The sequence below is a fragment of the Cetorhinus maximus genome, chromosome 12, assembly GCF_964194155.1.
Source record: "Cetorhinus maximus chromosome 12, sCetMax3.hap1.1, whole genome shotgun sequence".
In the NCBI taxonomy this organism is placed as follows: Eukaryota; Metazoa; Chordata; class Chondrichthyes; order Lamniformes; family Cetorhinidae; genus Cetorhinus; species Cetorhinus maximus.
Window position 1 is genome coordinate 69,628,625 of NC_135890.1, and position 17,584 is coordinate 69,646,208.

The window sequence follows — 17,584 nt, forward strand, 5'->3', positions numbered from 1 at the left end:
CTACTTCATTCGTTGCTCCCAATGCGGTCTCCTCTACATTGGAGAGACCAAACGTAAACTGGGCGACCGCTTTGCAGAACACCTGCGGTCTGTCCGCAAGAAAGACCCAAACCTCCCTGTCGCTTGCCATTTTAACACTCCACCCTGCTCTCTTGCCCACATGTCTTTCCTTGGCTTGCTGCATTGTTCCAGTGAAGCCCAACGCAAACTGGAGGAACAGCACCTCATCTTCCGACTAGGCACTTTACAGCCTTCCGGACTGAATATTGAATTCAACAACTTTAGATCTTGAACTCCCTCCTCCATCCCCACCCCCTTTCCGTTTCTTCCCCCTCCCTTTTGTTTTTTCCAATAATTTATATAGATTTTTCTTTTCTCACCTATTTCCATTATTTTTAAATCTATACTTGTAATGCCCTGTCAGTCTTTCCACCCCACCCCCACTAGAGCTGTACCTTGAGTGTCCTGCCATCCATTCTTAATTAGCACATTCTCTTAGATAATATCACCACCTCCAACACCTCTTTGTTCCTTTATCTGCGACATCTTTTGATTATCTGCTCCTATCACTGCTTGCTTGTCCTTACAACCACCCCACCCCCCCCTCACCAACTTCTCTCCCCCACACACACCCCCGCCCCCCCTCCCCCCAAACCTTAAACCAGCTTATATTTCACCCCTCTCCTATTTTTACTTAGTTCTGTTGAAGGGTCACGAGGACTCGAAACATCAACTCTTTTCTTCTCCGCCGATGCTGCCAGACCTGCTGAGTTTTTCCAGGTAATTCTGTTTTTGTTTTGGGTCACAGTCTTCGGTGTGTAAGAAAACTTAAGGGTGAGTGGAGATGATTTTCAAATTGACTAGAATGTAGGCTCAAAATAAACCAGAAAAGTGAGTGCTTCCTGCTGCATCCAGAACTCTGCTCCAGTAGTTTCTAACTCTCCCACCCAGAGGGCCAGCGTTAAGATATCACTTGAACCCAGTAGCTCAGTCAACCCGCAATACATAATGCTCCCAAAAACGCATAAACTATGCAAGATCCTTTGCATAAGAATCTCAAGTGTTCTTAACATATGGATCTGCAAGTACCTGATAATGTAACCTGTACGACAACCCAAGGAAAAAGTAAACTTTTATAATTTAACACCATTAGAATGAAAAAGCTTCAACAGTAGAATAAATAAATATATTTGTTTTTCCACAGCCTCTAACTTTTATATAATTTTCTTTACCACGTTCTAGTAGTTTTAGATATTGTGTGATGAAATCCTTTCTTGCAAAGTTGAGGCAGGGCTATTATACTTTTTTCCAATTTAAACATTTTTTTTCCAAGCAATGGCCAATAGGGGGAATTTTGCTACATGGTTATGTTCCATAGAACAACTTCCTTTTTTGAAGAACCCACAACTTGAAGATTGTCCATAGGCCAGAGCAATCAGATTACACATCATAAAGCCTTCTAATTAAGTGGGTGAAGCTGCATTTCCAGCCATCTTACTTGACACATATGAGCCACCATAGAGGTGCTGGCATCTGTGGATCTGTACCTAGCAAAAGTCTTAAGTGTTCAGGAAATGCAGGGAGAAAATTCAGGGAGCATTGTTTCAAATAACAAACGACAATTGAAAAAAATTCTAAGACAATTAAAAACGACTTAGTTTTATGGCAGTACCTTGATATGCTGGTTGCTGCACTCTCTCAGGATAGGATTAGGTAAGCTACTGCAGTGCTTTCTCCAGCTGTTGTAGACTGAGAGGACTACCTCTGCCAGCCCAGTTGGCCATTTTGCCAAGAACTTCTGACCAAGTGCCTTTAAATATTTCAGCATCAAATCTAATATACCACCATTCTTCAGATTGTTCAGCAAAAACTTGTGAACATCTTGTTTTTCTGTTTGTATAAAAATAAACGTTAATGTTACAATAGATTTATGATTAATGCACTACCTAACATTAAGTATGGTCCACCTCATTCTAAATTACATCACACACAGGCACATATGTTGTCTTCAGTGCTTTGCTATTTTTCAGATCTCAACAAGTGAAGGCAAAAAATATTAGCTCCAAGCTACCACTGAAAAATGAGGGATAGATTTAGAAAGAACTCTGAATCCAGAAGTCGAACTTCTTTCAAAGAATCATAAAGACGACTGCTTCTGCTGACCATTTTGCAACCTTCGCAGGCTAATTAAGAAGCAGTTAACATAAAAGGGAACCTCCAAAAGTCTTTTATAAACACAAATCATAAAAGGGTAGTCACAGGAACGGTGGGGCCAATTAGGGGTCAAAAAGGAAATCTTCTTGTGGAGGCAGAGGGGATGGCTAAGATACTAAAGGGGTACTTTGCATCTGTCTTCCCCAAAGAGGATGCTGCCAATGTAGCAGTAAAAGATGGAGGCAATATTGATATTGGAAAGGATATAAATAAATAAAGAGAAGGCACTTTAAAGGTTGCCAATGCTCAAAGTAGAAGAATCACCCAGCCCAGATGCAGTCTATCATAGTTTACTGAGGAAAGGGCAGAAATCGTGAAGACTCTGGTCACAACTTTCCAATTCTCCTTGGATATGGATGTGGAGCCAGAAGATTGGAGGATTACATATGTTACACTCCTGTTTAAAAAGGGGACAGGGATAAATCCGGCAACTACGTGTCACTTAGCCTAATATTGGTGGTGGTGAAGCTGTTAAGAAACAACAATGCAGAAAAAAAATATTTGGCATTTGGAAAATAATCAGTTAATAAATGAAAATCAGCCCAGATTTGTAGCAGACAAATTGTGTTTGACTAACTTGATTGAATTCTTTGATGAAGTAATGGAGAGAAGCGATGAGGAAAGTGTGGTTATATTGACTTTCAAAAGGCGTTTGACAAATTACCATATACTTGTAATTGACTCGTTAGCAAAATTAAAACATGAATTAATAGAATAGTGGGATAGCATGGATACAAGTTGGCTAAGGGACAAAAGCAGAAAGGAATGGTGATGTTGTTTTTCAGACTACAGGAAAGTATACAGCAATGTGCTTCTGGAGGATTACTGTTCTTTGGGATATATTGAGTATATTAAACAGGGGAAAACTGCAAAGTTCGCAGATGATACGAAACACAAATGTGGCAGGAAGAATAGAAAAACAGAATATTATTTAAATTGAGAGAGTCTGCAGAATGCTGCGGTACAGAGGGATCTGGGTATCCTTGAAAATGAATCACAAAAAGTTAGCATTCAGGTACAGCAAGTAATTGAGATGGCAAATGGAATGCTGGCCTTTTTTGCAAGGGGGGTGGAATATAAAAGTCTTATTACAACTGTACAGAGCATTGATGAGGCAACACCTGGAGTACTGTGTACAGTTTTGGTCTCCTTACTTAAGGAAGGACACACTTGCATTGGAAGCAGTTTAGGGAAGGTTCACTCGGTTGATTCCTGAGATGAAGGGATTTGTCTTATGAGGAAAAATTGAGCAGGTTCAACCTATATCCATTGGAGTTTAGAAGAGGAGGTGATCTTATTGAAACATACAATATTCTAAGGGGGCTTGACAGGGTAGAGAGGATGTTTCCTAGGGGGCACAGTTTAAAAATTAGGGGTCTCCCATTTAAGATGGAGGTGAGAAATTTCTTCTCTCAGAGTGTCGTTGGCCTTTGGAATTCTCTTCCAGAGAGCAGAGGCTAGTTCATTGAATATATTCAAGCCTGACAGATTTATGATCGACAAGGGAGTCCATGGAAGTTAATGCCAGGAATTTGGGCCCAGAATTCAGCGCTGCAAGACATTACTGGTCAAGGTAAGTAAAGGCAGGTATTCACTCTAAATTCATCATCCATTTGGAGGCTTGTTTCACAGGGAAAAAATCCTTGGTCACCTGTGTAAAGGATTTACTACTTTTGACCAGCTTTGGAAATGTAAACAGATGTTTAAAAAGCTAATAAAATACAAAATTCTTGCTAACCAAGAAATGTACAGATTAACAAAAGTCCGCTGAAAAAAAAATTTACTCATTCACGGGATCTGGGCTTCGCTGGCTAGGCCAGCATTTATTGCCCATTCCTAATTCCCCTTGAGAAGATGATGGTGAGCTGCCTTCTTGAACCGCTGCAGTCCATGTGGTATAGGTACACCCAACAGTGCCATTAGGAAGGGAGTTCCAGGATTTTGACCCAGTGACAGTGAAGGAACGGCAATATATTTCCAAGTCAGGATGGTGAGTGGCTTGGAGGGGAACTTGTTCCCATGCGTCTGCTGCCCTTGTCCTTCCAAATGGTAGTTGTCGTGGTTTTGAAAGGTGCTGTCTGAGGAGGCTTGGTGAGTTCCTGTAGTGCATCTTGTAGATGGTACACATAAATTATATATGAATGCTGAGCATGAACAGGAGATGGAATATTTTCATTGTTGCCGCAGTCTAACATTTGGATATAAAACATGCCAGACACTTCATAAGACAGTTTAAACACTTTTGGTGAATGTTTGCACTTTACACGGTCACTCACAACAACTGCTATGTCTTCATTTTTAGTTGAAATGCAGCTCCAAATGCACATATCAATATCTGCAATCATAAAATAGAGACAAAAACATCACACTCCCTAGTCTGCTTAATCTAAGGAGGTCACAAAGCGATGCCTCGTAATACAGCAAGACAATTGCTAGTCTACTATTCACATGTCCTGGGATTAATCATGCAAAGCTTCTAACAAGTGGCTTCCAGTTGAGGGTGATGCAGAGAAGTTGAGGCTCCAATCCAGAACAGATCTAAAGGATCCCTGCTTTGGAAACCTACCTAATTCCATGAACGATGAAGGATCAAATTGCATTCGATAAGGGCCCATTAGTTGCTGACTTTCCTTTTTCAGCTCTGTCTGAACTTCAAAGGTGCCAAAAGCATCATCTTCATCCTCCAGATCTGCCCTTTTCAGCCTAGTGAGAGAGCAGGAAGTTAGTATGAATTGACTGCTTGGTACTGCAGCAGGACATGCTTTTCACCATCGAGCGCAGGCTGGATCTCAGAAAATATTGACCACAGTGTACTTTAATCAAGTGGAAAATTTTGTGAGCATTGGAAGTGGATGTAATTTTAGATCCACAAAATGATACATCGTGCACTGTTTGTGTGTGGGCTTCATTTAAACAGGAAACAACATTCCCAATTTTATAATTAGGATCTGGTGAAGTTAGGGGACAGGAAAATAAATATTACAATAGAATTAAAGTTCTTGGAGAGAACAGGACTGTTGTTATGATTGAGGTATTCAAAGTAAAGCAATGCAGGGATGTAGAGGATCAGTCACAGTTATCTGATTTGTAACAGGAGATCAGAACAAGCAGGTGTGAGTATAAACTGACAGAGGTAGATTAAGATGGGCTGCAAGGTTGCATTCACTGGTCTGGTGGCTGGTGGAATAGGCAAGGGATAGGAAGAATAGGGGTAAGCAGCTTAAATTGGATTAGCATCTTAGAGAACCGCATGATCAGTTACAATTGCCAGGATAGCAGGAAGGCAATTAGATGAAGTGATAGTTTTCATGACCTGTGTTTTTCTACATTTCCATCAGCATAGCAACAGATCTGGTTCTTCCATACAATGGCTTTAAAATCTAGCACAAAGCTGTTTGTTGGTGGCAGGGAGAGAGAGAAAAAATTATGGAATTAAGGAGTCTACGAACATAGCAATCAAATAGGGGTAATTGATCATAACAGCAAAGCAGCTACCTAACAAAGACACACAAAAGTGATGTCCCTTTACACCCAGGTCCAGGCAGCGGGCGATCGAGGGGGTCGTCCCACCCGACTGTCTGCCCCTTTTTCGCAGTTATATTCACAGCCAGGTGTCCCATGAGAGGGAGCACATAGTGTCTGCTGGCACTGTCAAGGCCTTCCATGCTCGGTGGGTACCGCGGGGACTGGGGTGTTTTATTGACCCTCTTAGTCACATTTTGGTTTAATGTTTGTAAGTTTCCTTTAAATTTTGTCTTTGTTTTTGCAGTTTCCCTTTAAGGGGCTGCTTTTTAATTTGTTCCCAATTTTGTTAATTTAGTTTATTTGGTTGACTCAAAAGAGTTACACCCTACCTTATTTATGACCAGTTCTGCGCAACATGAATTGGCCGAATGGTTGGGCAAATTGTTACAACCCGTTTTCACCAGGTTTTCCACATACATAGTGAAGGACTCCTTCACATTTGCAAAGACCATACAGGCTTTGCATATTGATAGCAATGTTGTGTCCATGCACTCATTTGACATTGCTAGCCTATTCACCAATGTTCCACTTAAGGAAGCCATAGCTATTTGTGCTACAGCACTATATCATGGTAATCTAGACCCACCACCATTGCGTGAATCAGTATTCATCGAACTTATGTACTTGGCAACGCGCCCAGTTGAGTTCAGTTTTAACGACACCATGTATGTCCAAATAGATGATGTTGCCATGGGATTCCCTCTAGGCCCGAATCTCGTAAACATCCTTGTTGGGTTCCATGAGAAACGTGTCTTCGATGGAACGACGCCTAATCTCCTACCCAGCCCATATTTCCGATATGTGGATGATACGTTTGCTATATTCAAATCCACAGCTGCAGGTAATAATTTCCTTTCGTGTCTTAATGGGATCATCTGCACTCAAAGTCACCTTTGAAATAAGAATAGTTCATTGAGAAGCCTGCCAGGGGGTTCTCTACCACAGTCTATCTTCGCTGGTCAATATATGCGTTGGAACTTTTACAGTTCCACACACTGTAAGATTGGCCTTAACGACAACCTCATATATAGGGCCCGAACCATTTGCTCACCATGCAAGCTTGATGCTGAAATAGGGTGCATCAAAGGCATCCTGCAGGATAATGGCTACCCTGGTCAGGTCATTTTGCACTGTTCATCACGCAAACTCATGAACAGGCCTAAGGCCGTCACTTTTTCACTTTTGGCCCTGAAAGTGCCCAGCCTACCACAGATAACCCTGGAAGGGCAAAGTATCTCAAAAATCTGAGCAACAGGTGAAGATAGCTGTTTCACGCAGCTACAATGCAATAGCAACACAGTGGTATTCACCACTAACAGGAAGCTGCTGTCAAGCCAAAAAGATGTTTTGCCTATCACATAATTGAGTAATGTGATATATGAATTTTAGTGCCAGTGTGATGTTAGGTATGTAGGCCATACATCCCAAAGGCTGGCAGATTTTATCAAACAGCACGTCCCTTCCACCGTTCGCAATGGGCAAGGTACAGACTGTACCCACCCAGCCTGTCCTTGCAAAACTTAAAACAATGTCCAACATTAGATGTGATTCCGCGATTGGACAACATTTGCTAAATAATCCTCAGCGTGCTAAGAATTATGCTGGCAACCAATTTAAGAATGTCAGTCGGGCTCCCAGTGTGGTGCATTTGCGTGTACTGGAGGCTACGTTTATTAATACAGAGGGCCCTGTTCTTTCCAGGCAGAAAGAACATGTAGATACATTGCACCTTTTTCAGCTAAACAAAATGTGACAGCCATTCGGTCGTACATTCACCAGGGCAATGCCTTGACCAATCAAAGTCAAGCTGCCTGGTTTAGATTTCAAACAATACTTAGGAGTTAACTGTCAGTCAACTGTCAGTCACCATGAACTGGTGCATTCTATATGGCAGTGGCTCTACCAGAGTCCCCTTGCCAACCATTCAGCACTCTCTTCTCATACAGTATAAACTGCTGTTCCCTTTGCATTTGGCATTCTTGCGAATTGTCCTGCGTGCAAGACAAAAAGCTTTGACAAAAAAGTCTCTTTTTTCAACAATACTCAAGTTCTATGCTATTAAATTACTATTTACCCAAGATATATAAAAACCTGCTTTACTTCCTTAATTTACCTCACCAACTAGAACGACTTATTTTCACAAAATGCAGTAAATTTGGAATAGGAGGGAGACTGAGATTGATGCTTCAAGTGTCCCCAGCTTTTTCTTGCACAATATGTATACTTTCCCTAGATGGTATGCTTGTTTAAACAGGAACCTGGAAATATTTATAATTTTCCAGACACATTGCTTTTCTTTGTATGCCCTCCATCCCACAGAACAATTTTCTTTTTTAATTTGTTTGAAATTTTATTCAAGGTTGGCCTGTTGACCAACATGACAGACAGCTGAGTTTTATTGGTCACGTTCCTTCTTGCACACCTTCGATGCCTGGATGGGTTTTGGACTAGCTGCCATAGTCACATAGAATGTCCTTCCAGTAGGGAAAATGGTGTGCTACTGAATGTCCCAACCAGTTATTGACAATGAGTCAGAAACAGGGAACATAATTCAGATATATCTCTACTGTTACACCTTCCTAAGGGAGAACGTGGACATGTTTAATGGGTATCCGCAGTAACCATAAACAATTGTGATCTCTCCAACCTTTAACCTCGCCATTCTCGCCAGTTGTACTATCATGTTTTCAAACATATCAAGCTTTTCTTTCCCTCAATCAGGAAATCACGAGGTTAGGAACTTGATATATGGGTAGATACAGGAACAGATTTTTTTTAATAGTACGGCATGTTCCCGAGGGAGTTTGCTCAGGGACAGTCTCTGCTCTGTTAATACAGCCAACAGCTACTAATTGCTTAGGATTTATAGATTTGAAAACTTTCAAAGTCCACTGTACCTCGAGGGCAGGAATTTGATCAACAGTTCCTGAAAATCAATCTTCTCTTCTTTCTTGCATTTGGTGTTTCTCACTCGAGCCGAGCGTCGCTTCGCTGGCTCTCCTGCCTCATCAGCTATCCGCTTCCTCTTGGAACCTTTCTTAGCCTTGTCCATGATCGAAGCTTCTGCTTTAAACATGGATAATTTAACAAAACAAAAAGTATAGTGAATGATCTGCAAAACCAACACTACAAACACTTCAGTACATCTGTCACTAGAAGCGCTTTGCATCAATTTCCACACTTAACCTCATTCCTATTTTTCCTTAGTTTTGATGAAGTGTCATACGGACTTGAAACGTTAACTGTATTCCTCTCCGCAGATGCTGTCAAACCTGCTGAGTTTTTCCAGCTATTTGTATTTTTGTTCCACATTTAACATGCCTTGTTCCAAGATGGGATCTAGAAACATCTTATAAAGGGCAAGGTATCATGGTGGATTAGTAATCCAAAATACAGGATTAATAATCCAGTGAATGCTAGTTCAAATCCCACCATAGCCTTTTGAAAATTTGATTCCAGTTTTTTAAAAAGACCTTGGGCAGAATTTTGCCGTCAGCGAGCAGGGGGTGGCGCCCACTCGCTGACGCGTAAAATGACGCTGGATGATGTCGGGCAGAACCCACGACGACACCCTGCCCCATTTAAATTTTCAGGAAGGCGGAGGTGCAGCAAAATCAGCTGCGGGCTCGCCAACCTGTCAATGGCCATTTGAGGACATTGACAGGATCATTTAACCAATTGAAGGACCTGTCCGTCCAACCTTAAGGTTGGCGGGTCAGCCAGGAGCCCCGGCGGTAAATATAGAAAACATGAAACCTCATCCAGCGGCGGAATGAGGTTTCATGCAGGGTTTTAAAAATTGTAATAAAGTTGTACTGTAAATTATGAACACGTCCCAACTCATGTGACATTGTCAAATGAGGGGACATGTAAGAGATTTTTCTTTTCTCTGTTTTTAATAGTTTTAAAAGTCGAAGCGATCTCCCTGAGGCTGCACTTAGCCTCAGGGAGAGGTCCACTCTTTCGTGCGCATGCCTTAATTGGCCCGCCCACATAAAATGGTGGTGCGGCCCGCTTCGCTGGCGGCGGTCGGCTCCGCACCCGCTGGGGATTGGGTCAGGCCCGCCCGCCCAACAGACAGAAAATTCTGCCCCTATAGTCAGTAAAAAAAAAACCACAATGCTGTTAGATTATCATAAAGATCCAATGGGCTTTAAGGAAAGAATTTCCACCCCAACGTAAACTTCCTCTGAAGCAAGCCTACTTAGTTATATCTAACAATAACAAGATATCAATCCAAAAAGTTGATAGTCCACTACCATCTTCACAGGACAACTAGGGATCATAGGATCAGAGCATCGCATAGTAAAAGGCCATTCAGCTCATCATCTTTGGTTCTTTGGTAAAGCTATTCAATTAGTTACACTCCCCTGCTCTACTGCAAATTTTTCCTTTTAAGTATTTATTCAATTCCCCTTTGAAGGCTCTTACTAAAACAGGACAGGGGTTTTCTGTTTCCACCACCCATTCAGGCAATGCATTTCAGATCACAGCATCTTGCTGTGTAAAAATGTTTCCTTATTCCACTTCTGGTTCTTCATTCACTTTAAATCTTTGGCCTCATCAGCAACATTCAGCCACTGGAAACACTCTGCCCCTAACTACTCTATCAAAACCTTTCATGATTTTGAATACCCGCAAATCTCATCTGAACCTTTTCTGCTCTAAGGAAAACGATCCCAGTTTCTCCAGCCTTTCCACATAACTGAAGTTCCTCCTCCCTGGTACCATTCTAGTCTCTCTCCTGTACAGTCTCTCTGATGCCCTGATATCCTACCTAAAGTGTGATGCTCAGGATTGGACACAATACTCCAGTTGGGGTCTAACCAGCATTTTATAAAGGTTTAGCAAAACTTTCTTGCTTTTGTACTCAATGTGTCTACTAATAAAGCCAAGGGTCCCATTTGTTTTTTTTAACCATCTTCTACACTTGCCCTATCATGTTCTCAGATTACTATATATACACACCCCCAGGTCACTCTGTTCCTGCATTTCCTTTTCAAATTGCACCATTTAATTTAGATTGCTTCTCCTCATACTTTACACTTCTCATCAAATTTCATCTGCTGTGTATCTGCCCATTCACTAATCTGTCCTTCAGAAATCTGTCTCTATCTTCCTCGTTGTGTATTTTCTTTTATTTCTTCATGGAATGAGTGTGTCACGGGCAAGGCCAGCATTTGTTGCTCATCCCCAATTATCCTTGAGAAAACAGTGCTGAGCCCCCTTGAACTGTTGTAGTCCATGTGGTGTAGGTGCAGCCACAGTGCTTTTAGGGAGGGAGTTCCAGCATTTTGACCGAACAACAGTGAAGGACCAGTGATATACTTCCAAGTCAGGATGGTATGTAACTTGGAGGGGAACTTCCAAGGGGACTTGCTCCCATGTGTCTGCTGTCCTTGTTCTTCTAGGCGGTAGAGGGTGCATGTTTGTAACATGTGTCAAAGGAGGCTGGCAAGTGCAACTTGTAAATGCTGCCACTGCCATGATGCGCAATGGTGGAGGAAACAAATGTTTCAGGTGGCGGATGGGGTGCTGATCAAGTGGGTGTTTTTGTCCTGGATGGTGGCAAGTTTCTTGAGTGTTGCTAGAGCTGCACTTGTCCAGACCAAGTATTCCATCACACTCCTGACTTGTGTCTTTTAGATTGTGAACAGGTTTTGGGACTCAGGGGATGAGTTTCTTGCTGCAGAATTCCCAGCCTCTGAACTGACCTTATTGCCACGGTATTTATATGGCTGGCCCAGTTAAATTTCTGGACAATGGTAACCCCCAGGATGTTAATGGTGGGAGATTTGGCAATAGTAATGCCGTTAAATATCAAGGAGAGAGTGTTAAATTCTCTCTTGTTGGAGATGGTCATTGCCTAGCACTTGTACATGATGAACGCTGCTTGCTACATATCAATTGTTATGATGTGGCAGGTGATATATGCCAGGCAGATCAAATCCACATGGGAAACTTGGCCACGCTATCACAAAGGCTTTGCAATTTGTATTTATTACGAGGAGGTTCGGGCACTGAATTCAGGAGAATTGTGTCCACTAACACATTTAGAGATTTTAAAATTAAAACATTAATGGGGAGGTGGTGGCATAGTGGTATTGTCACTGGACTGGTAATCCGGAGACCCAGGGTAATGCTCTGGGGACCTGGGTTCGAATCCCACCATGGCAGGTGGTGGAATTTGAATTCAATAGATATCTGGAGTTAAAATTTAATGATGATCATAAAACCATTGTTGACTGTCATAAAAACCCATCTGGTTCACTAATGTCCTTTAGGGAGGGAAATCTGCTGTCCCTTCCTGGTCTGGCCTACATGTGACTCCAGACACACAGCAATGTGGTTGAATCACATTACCACACACACCCACTCGACAGTGGAATTCCAAAGGTTTTTTAACACAACTAGTTACGGGACACAGCAGGCTTCTGCAAAAAATTGCTACAGGCTTTTCCACAAGGCTACTCTGCACAGTGTACCTTTCAAGATGTTACACGGCCACATCCCACATAATGTCTTTATATATGTTTCTCTTTGTAAAATCCCATTGTTCTACATGTCTTTGGAAATTTATAGAGTCATATGTGGATAGGCTAGAGTTGTTTTCCTTAGAGCAGAGAAGGCTGAGGGGGGACCTGATAGAGGTATACAAAATTATGAGGGACATAGATAGGGTAGACAGAAATAAACTTTTCCCCTTAACGGAGGTGCCTTTGGCCCATCGTGTCCGTACCAGCCATCAAGCACCTATCTATTCTAATCCCATTTTCTAGCACTTGGCCAATAGCCCTGTATGCTATGGTGTTTCAAATGCTTATCTAAGTACTTCTTAAATGTTGTGAGCGTTCCTGCCTCTACCACCCACTCAGGCAGTGTGTTCCAGATTCCAACCACCCTCTGGATGAAAAATTTTTTCTTCAAATCCCCTCTAAACCTCCTGCCCTTTACCTTAAATCTATGCCCCCTGGTTATTGACACCTCCGCTAAAGGGAAAAGTTTCTTCCTATCTACCCTATCTGTGCCCCTCATAATTTTGTATACCTCTATCAGGTCCCCCCCTCAGCCTTCTCTGCTCTAAGGAAAACAACCCTAGCCTATCCAGTCTCTTGCTTCATAGCTGAAACGCTCCAGCCTAGGCAACATCCTGGTGAATCTCCTCTGCAACCTGTCCAGCGCAATCACATCCTTCCTATAGAGTGGTGACCAGAACTACACACAGTACTCCAGCTGTGGCCTAACCAGCATTTATACAGCTCCAACATAACCTCCCTGCTCTTATACTCTATGCCTCGGCTAATAAAGGCAAGTATTTACTTTTCCCATAATATAAAAATCTTTCATGTTGTCACTATGGCCTCTTTCCCTTTGGGAAAAATAAACATAATAACCTTGCCCTATTTATCTTGTTAGTTGTAAACATCCCACCATCCCTTTGAAAATCAAACAACTCCCCACTTATCTTAAAATGCAAATTTCATTCGCACCCGACTCTAGCTCACTCATTAGCATTTCAAATATCCTTTTTACACCTGACTCTTCTAATAATTTCAACCTTGCAGTCCATCTGACTCAAACTCAATTAAATCAGTTACACAAACAGAACTATTCCCCACTCACACCCATAAGCATGCAATCAGATTATGAAAAACATGATTGTCTCGCATCGCAATCTAAGCCTGAATTTTATCCGGGTCTTGCTGCACGTGGGCACTTGGCTGTTTCAGTCTCTCAGGTGTTGTCAATGGTATTGAACATCCCCACTTCTCACCTTATGATGGAAGGAAGGCCATTGATGAAGCAGCTCAAGATGATTGGGCTTAGGACACTACCCGGAGGAACTCCTGCAGTAATGTCTTGTGGCTGAGGTGATTAGCTTCCAACAACTCCAACCATCTTCCTTTGTGTTAGGAATGACTTCAACCAGGAGAGGTTTCACTTATTCCCACTGACTTCAATTTTGCTAGGGCTCCTTGATGCCAGTCAGTCAAATGATACCTTGAAATAAAGGGCAGTCACTCTCACCTCATCTTTGGAATTTCAGCTTTTGTCCATTTTTGCACCAAAGCTGTAATGAGGTCAGGAGCCGAATGGCCCTGGTGGAACCCAAACTGAGCATTGTGTAGTGGATTATTCCTGAGAAAGTGCTACTTGATAGCACTGTCAATGACACATTCTACCACTTTGCTCATGATTAAGAATAGACTGATAAGGCAGTAATTGCCTGAATTGAATTTGTTCTGCTTTTTGTAGACAGAGCATACATGGACAATTTTTCACATTGTTGGGTAGATGCTAGTGTTGTAGCTGTACTGGAACAGCTTGGCTAGCTACACGGTGAGCTCTAGAGCACAAGTCTTCTCTGCTACTGTCAGGATGCTGCAAGAGTCCATAGCCTTTGCAGCATCCAGTGCCTTCAGCCGTTTCTAGCTATCATGTGGAGTGAATCAAATAGGTTGAAGACTGGTATCTCTGATGCTGGGGACCTCAGGGGGAGACAGATGGATCATCAACTCGGCACTTCTGACTGATGATGATGATTGCAAATGTTTCAGCCTTGTCTTTTGCACTAACGTGCTGGGCTCCCCCCATCATTGAGGGTGGGGATATTTGTGGAGCCTCCTCCTCCAGTTAGTTGTTTAATTGTCCACCATTATTCATGAATGGATGTCATCACAGTGCAGCACTTTGATCTAATCCATTGGTTGTGGGATCGCTTCACTTTGTCCAGAGCATGCTGCTTCCACTGCTTAGCATGCATATCATCTTGTGTTGTAGTTTCACAAGATTGGCACCTCATTTTTAGGAATGCCTTGTAGAAAAGTTTAGGTTTAATAGTTATTTACAATTAGTTTGTAGTTTAGCGGACTACCCAAAGAGTCATATGGACTCAAAATGTTAACTCTGTTTCTCTCTCCACGGATGCTGCCAGACCAGCCGAGTTTTTCCAGCATTTTGTTTTTATTTCAGGTTTCTAGCATCCGCAATATTTTGCTTTTAGTTTATAATTTAGTTATGTGTAATGATCAAATAACTGAAGTATACTAATCAATTAACTCAATGTAATGTTCTGCTGAATCGTGGTCAATGCAGGACAGTAGTACACCACATGACTAGGTCTTTGTGAGCAGTCGCATCCACACTTGACAAGCGGAGAAACACCACATAGCCCCAAGGCAGTGATGCAAGGACATCAAGGGTGAACAGTTCTGGTCTGACACCATCATACTCCCTAGCAATTAAACCTTATCAGTTTGTATTCTCTAAGATTCAAAAGGTCTATTGTGTAAATAACACTGGTGTTAAACATTCAGCCTTATGTCTTAAATTAATGTAATTTAACTTTGATGATTTAAGAGAAGCAGTCACTTTCCATCACAATGTGTAATCATCTTTAGTTCAATAAGATTAGAATTAAGTTCTGTAATCAGCTTCTGTAACTACGCGGTTCTCTTGACTTTTATTCCTTATGAACATGTAATGTATTGTGCTGTATCTTGTATATGCGTCGTTACCTTAACTTTAACACACCAATCATCTTTGATGCACTGACTTTATGATGTATTTTATACAGATTTTATGTAATTTCTGTAACCTTGTTAATTCTATAAGACTATGCACCACTCTGTACTTGTTTACTATTTTTAATGAACTTATAACAAGCACAGGTAGATGCTGTAAAAACATATAATGGCAAAGCAGTTCTCTTAACCAAAACACCTTAAGTGCCTGCCTTAATGAGAGTTCTGCAGGACATACGATATTGATACCTGTACATAATTAGACATTTTGAATGATGAGTCCAAAATGTTAATCATTAGAACTAGACATCACATGCTCTTTCATCTCAAATAAACAGATACCAAAACTACCCTAAGGTCCCCGTTATCTCCTAAGTCCCTGAAAGCCATAAAATTAAGTGAAATAACAGAAAAAACTGTAATGAGAGGGATGGTCCCACAAGTAATTGACACCTTAGAGGGCCAGTCAGGGGACAAGGGAAATTACATCAACAGGTGATGGTCAGCCTCGAGAACCCAATCAGGGATTGATACTCTCTCGAGTTATCAACAGTCACAGATTGCAACTCTTTTGAGTACAATCACAGTTCTTGGTTTCCGGGAGTGGGACATGAACCCACAACCCTCTGATTCAAAGGCGAGGGTGCTATGAACTGAGCCACAGCTGACATCATGCACCACCTAAAACAATCAGGGACTGATCATGCACTGCATGAGCCAACCAGAATTCAACAACATCACTGATAATGCACATGGGTCGTGGGTTGGAAAAAGTTAAAAAGCACCAGCTTTGAGTTGCCAGGCAAGCATGGAATGGGAAACTGGAGACCATGTTCCAGTTGGGAGCAGAAGACACGAGAGAGAGAGACAGACAAACAGAGATGATCATGTGTCACCCCTCGCACCTGAATCGCATTAAGCCAGTAAAGTCACTGCCTAGCTTGTTAAGTATTACTTTTGTTGCTTAATAAACGTTTCCTGAGTTACATCACTACATTGTCTCTTATTGCCTGAATGGTTAAAGTCTCAAAAGAACAAATTAGTATTGAGCGAGTACAGGCTCATGGATTTGGAGGTTCAAATACCCCCAAAAAACTTACATCCTGGTGCTATTCCTAGTATGCCCTCCTGTCATCCTTATTGAACCGGCATAGTCTTCTATTCCCTTCTCCCTCATATTCTTATCTAGCCTCCCCTTAAATGCATCAATACTATTCACCTCAACTACTCCTTGGGATCGCGAGTTCTACATTCTCTCCACTCTCCACGCAAGTTTTCTCAACTCCCTATCAGATTTCTGGACTATTTAATTGATCGTCTCTCGTGGATCTCAACACGAGTGGAAACACTCTGTCTAGACTATCAAAATTGTCCATAATTTTAAAGACATTTAAGTCATTACTCAGCCTTCACTATGCAAGAGGAAAAAGACCCAGTCCGTTTCAAAAGCAGAATATTGCAAATGTTATAAATTGGAAAAAGAAACATAAAATGCTGGAAAAGCTCAATAAATCTGACAGCATCTTCCAACAGAACCAGTTGTGTTCCAATCACCATCACTGGTCTGTTGTAAAATCTACTGCTTTTTGGTGCAAGATACTAGTGCTTCTGATAAAAGGTCACAGGTCTGAAATACACACAAGAACACAATACAAGAGCACAAGAATTAGGAGGAGTAGGTCATTCAGCTGCACCAGCCCTGCGTCGCCATTTGATAAGATTGTGATTTATCTGATTGTGGTCTCAACTCCACTTTCCTCCCTGTCCCCCATAACCCTAGACTCCCTTGTCGATCAAAAATCAAACTCAGCCTTGAATATATTCAATAACCCAGCCTCCACTGCTCTCTGGGGAAGAGAATTCCACAAACTAATGGTGCTCAGAGAAAACAAAATCTCATCTCAGTCTTAAATGGGAAACCCCTAATCTTTAAACTGTGTCCCCTAGTTCCAGATTCCTCCACAAGGGGAAACATCCTCACAGCTTCCACCTTGTTAAGTCCTCTCAGGATCTGATACGTTTCAAGAAGATCACCTTTCATTCTTCTAACATTAACTCTGTTTCCCTCTCTCCACAGATGCCACCAGACCAGCTGAGTATTTCCAGCATTTTCTGTTTTTATTCCAGCCTGTTTCATCCTTTCCTGAAAGGAAAAATTGGCACTTCTGACATCATCCTTGAAAGCCTTTTTTGCATCCTCTCCAGTGCCTCTATTTCCTTTTCTAATATGGCGATTTGATGCTGAACCAGTCACACCTATCAATTCACTCTGGTGCAAACCTACTCATTGATAGAATCATAGAACCGCTGTTCGGCTCCTC

The 17,584-nt window shown here is 41.8% G+C and overlaps 1 protein-coding gene across 3 annotated transcripts in view; it reads right to left on the reverse strand.

Moving 5' to 3' along the window:
- The window catches only part of cabin1 (calcineurin binding protein 1), a 528,604-nt gene that overhangs the window by 469,408 nt on the left and 41,612 nt on the right, over window positions 1–17,584 (reverse strand). For 2 of the 3 annotated variants that reach the window (XM_078553836.1, XM_078553835.1), the window contains exons 9-11: window positions 8,637–8,805; window positions 4,781–4,917; window positions 1,673–1,890 (exon numbers count right to left, since the gene is read on the reverse strand). In XM_078553836.1, the coding sequence (XP_078409962.1) occupies window positions 1,673–1,890; window positions 4,781–4,917; window positions 8,637–8,805 (524 nt within the window). The remainder of the gene's footprint in view (window positions 1–1,672; window positions 1,891–4,780; window positions 4,918–8,636; window positions 8,806–17,584) is intronic. The other variant, XM_078553837.1, reaches the window with a different exon arrangement.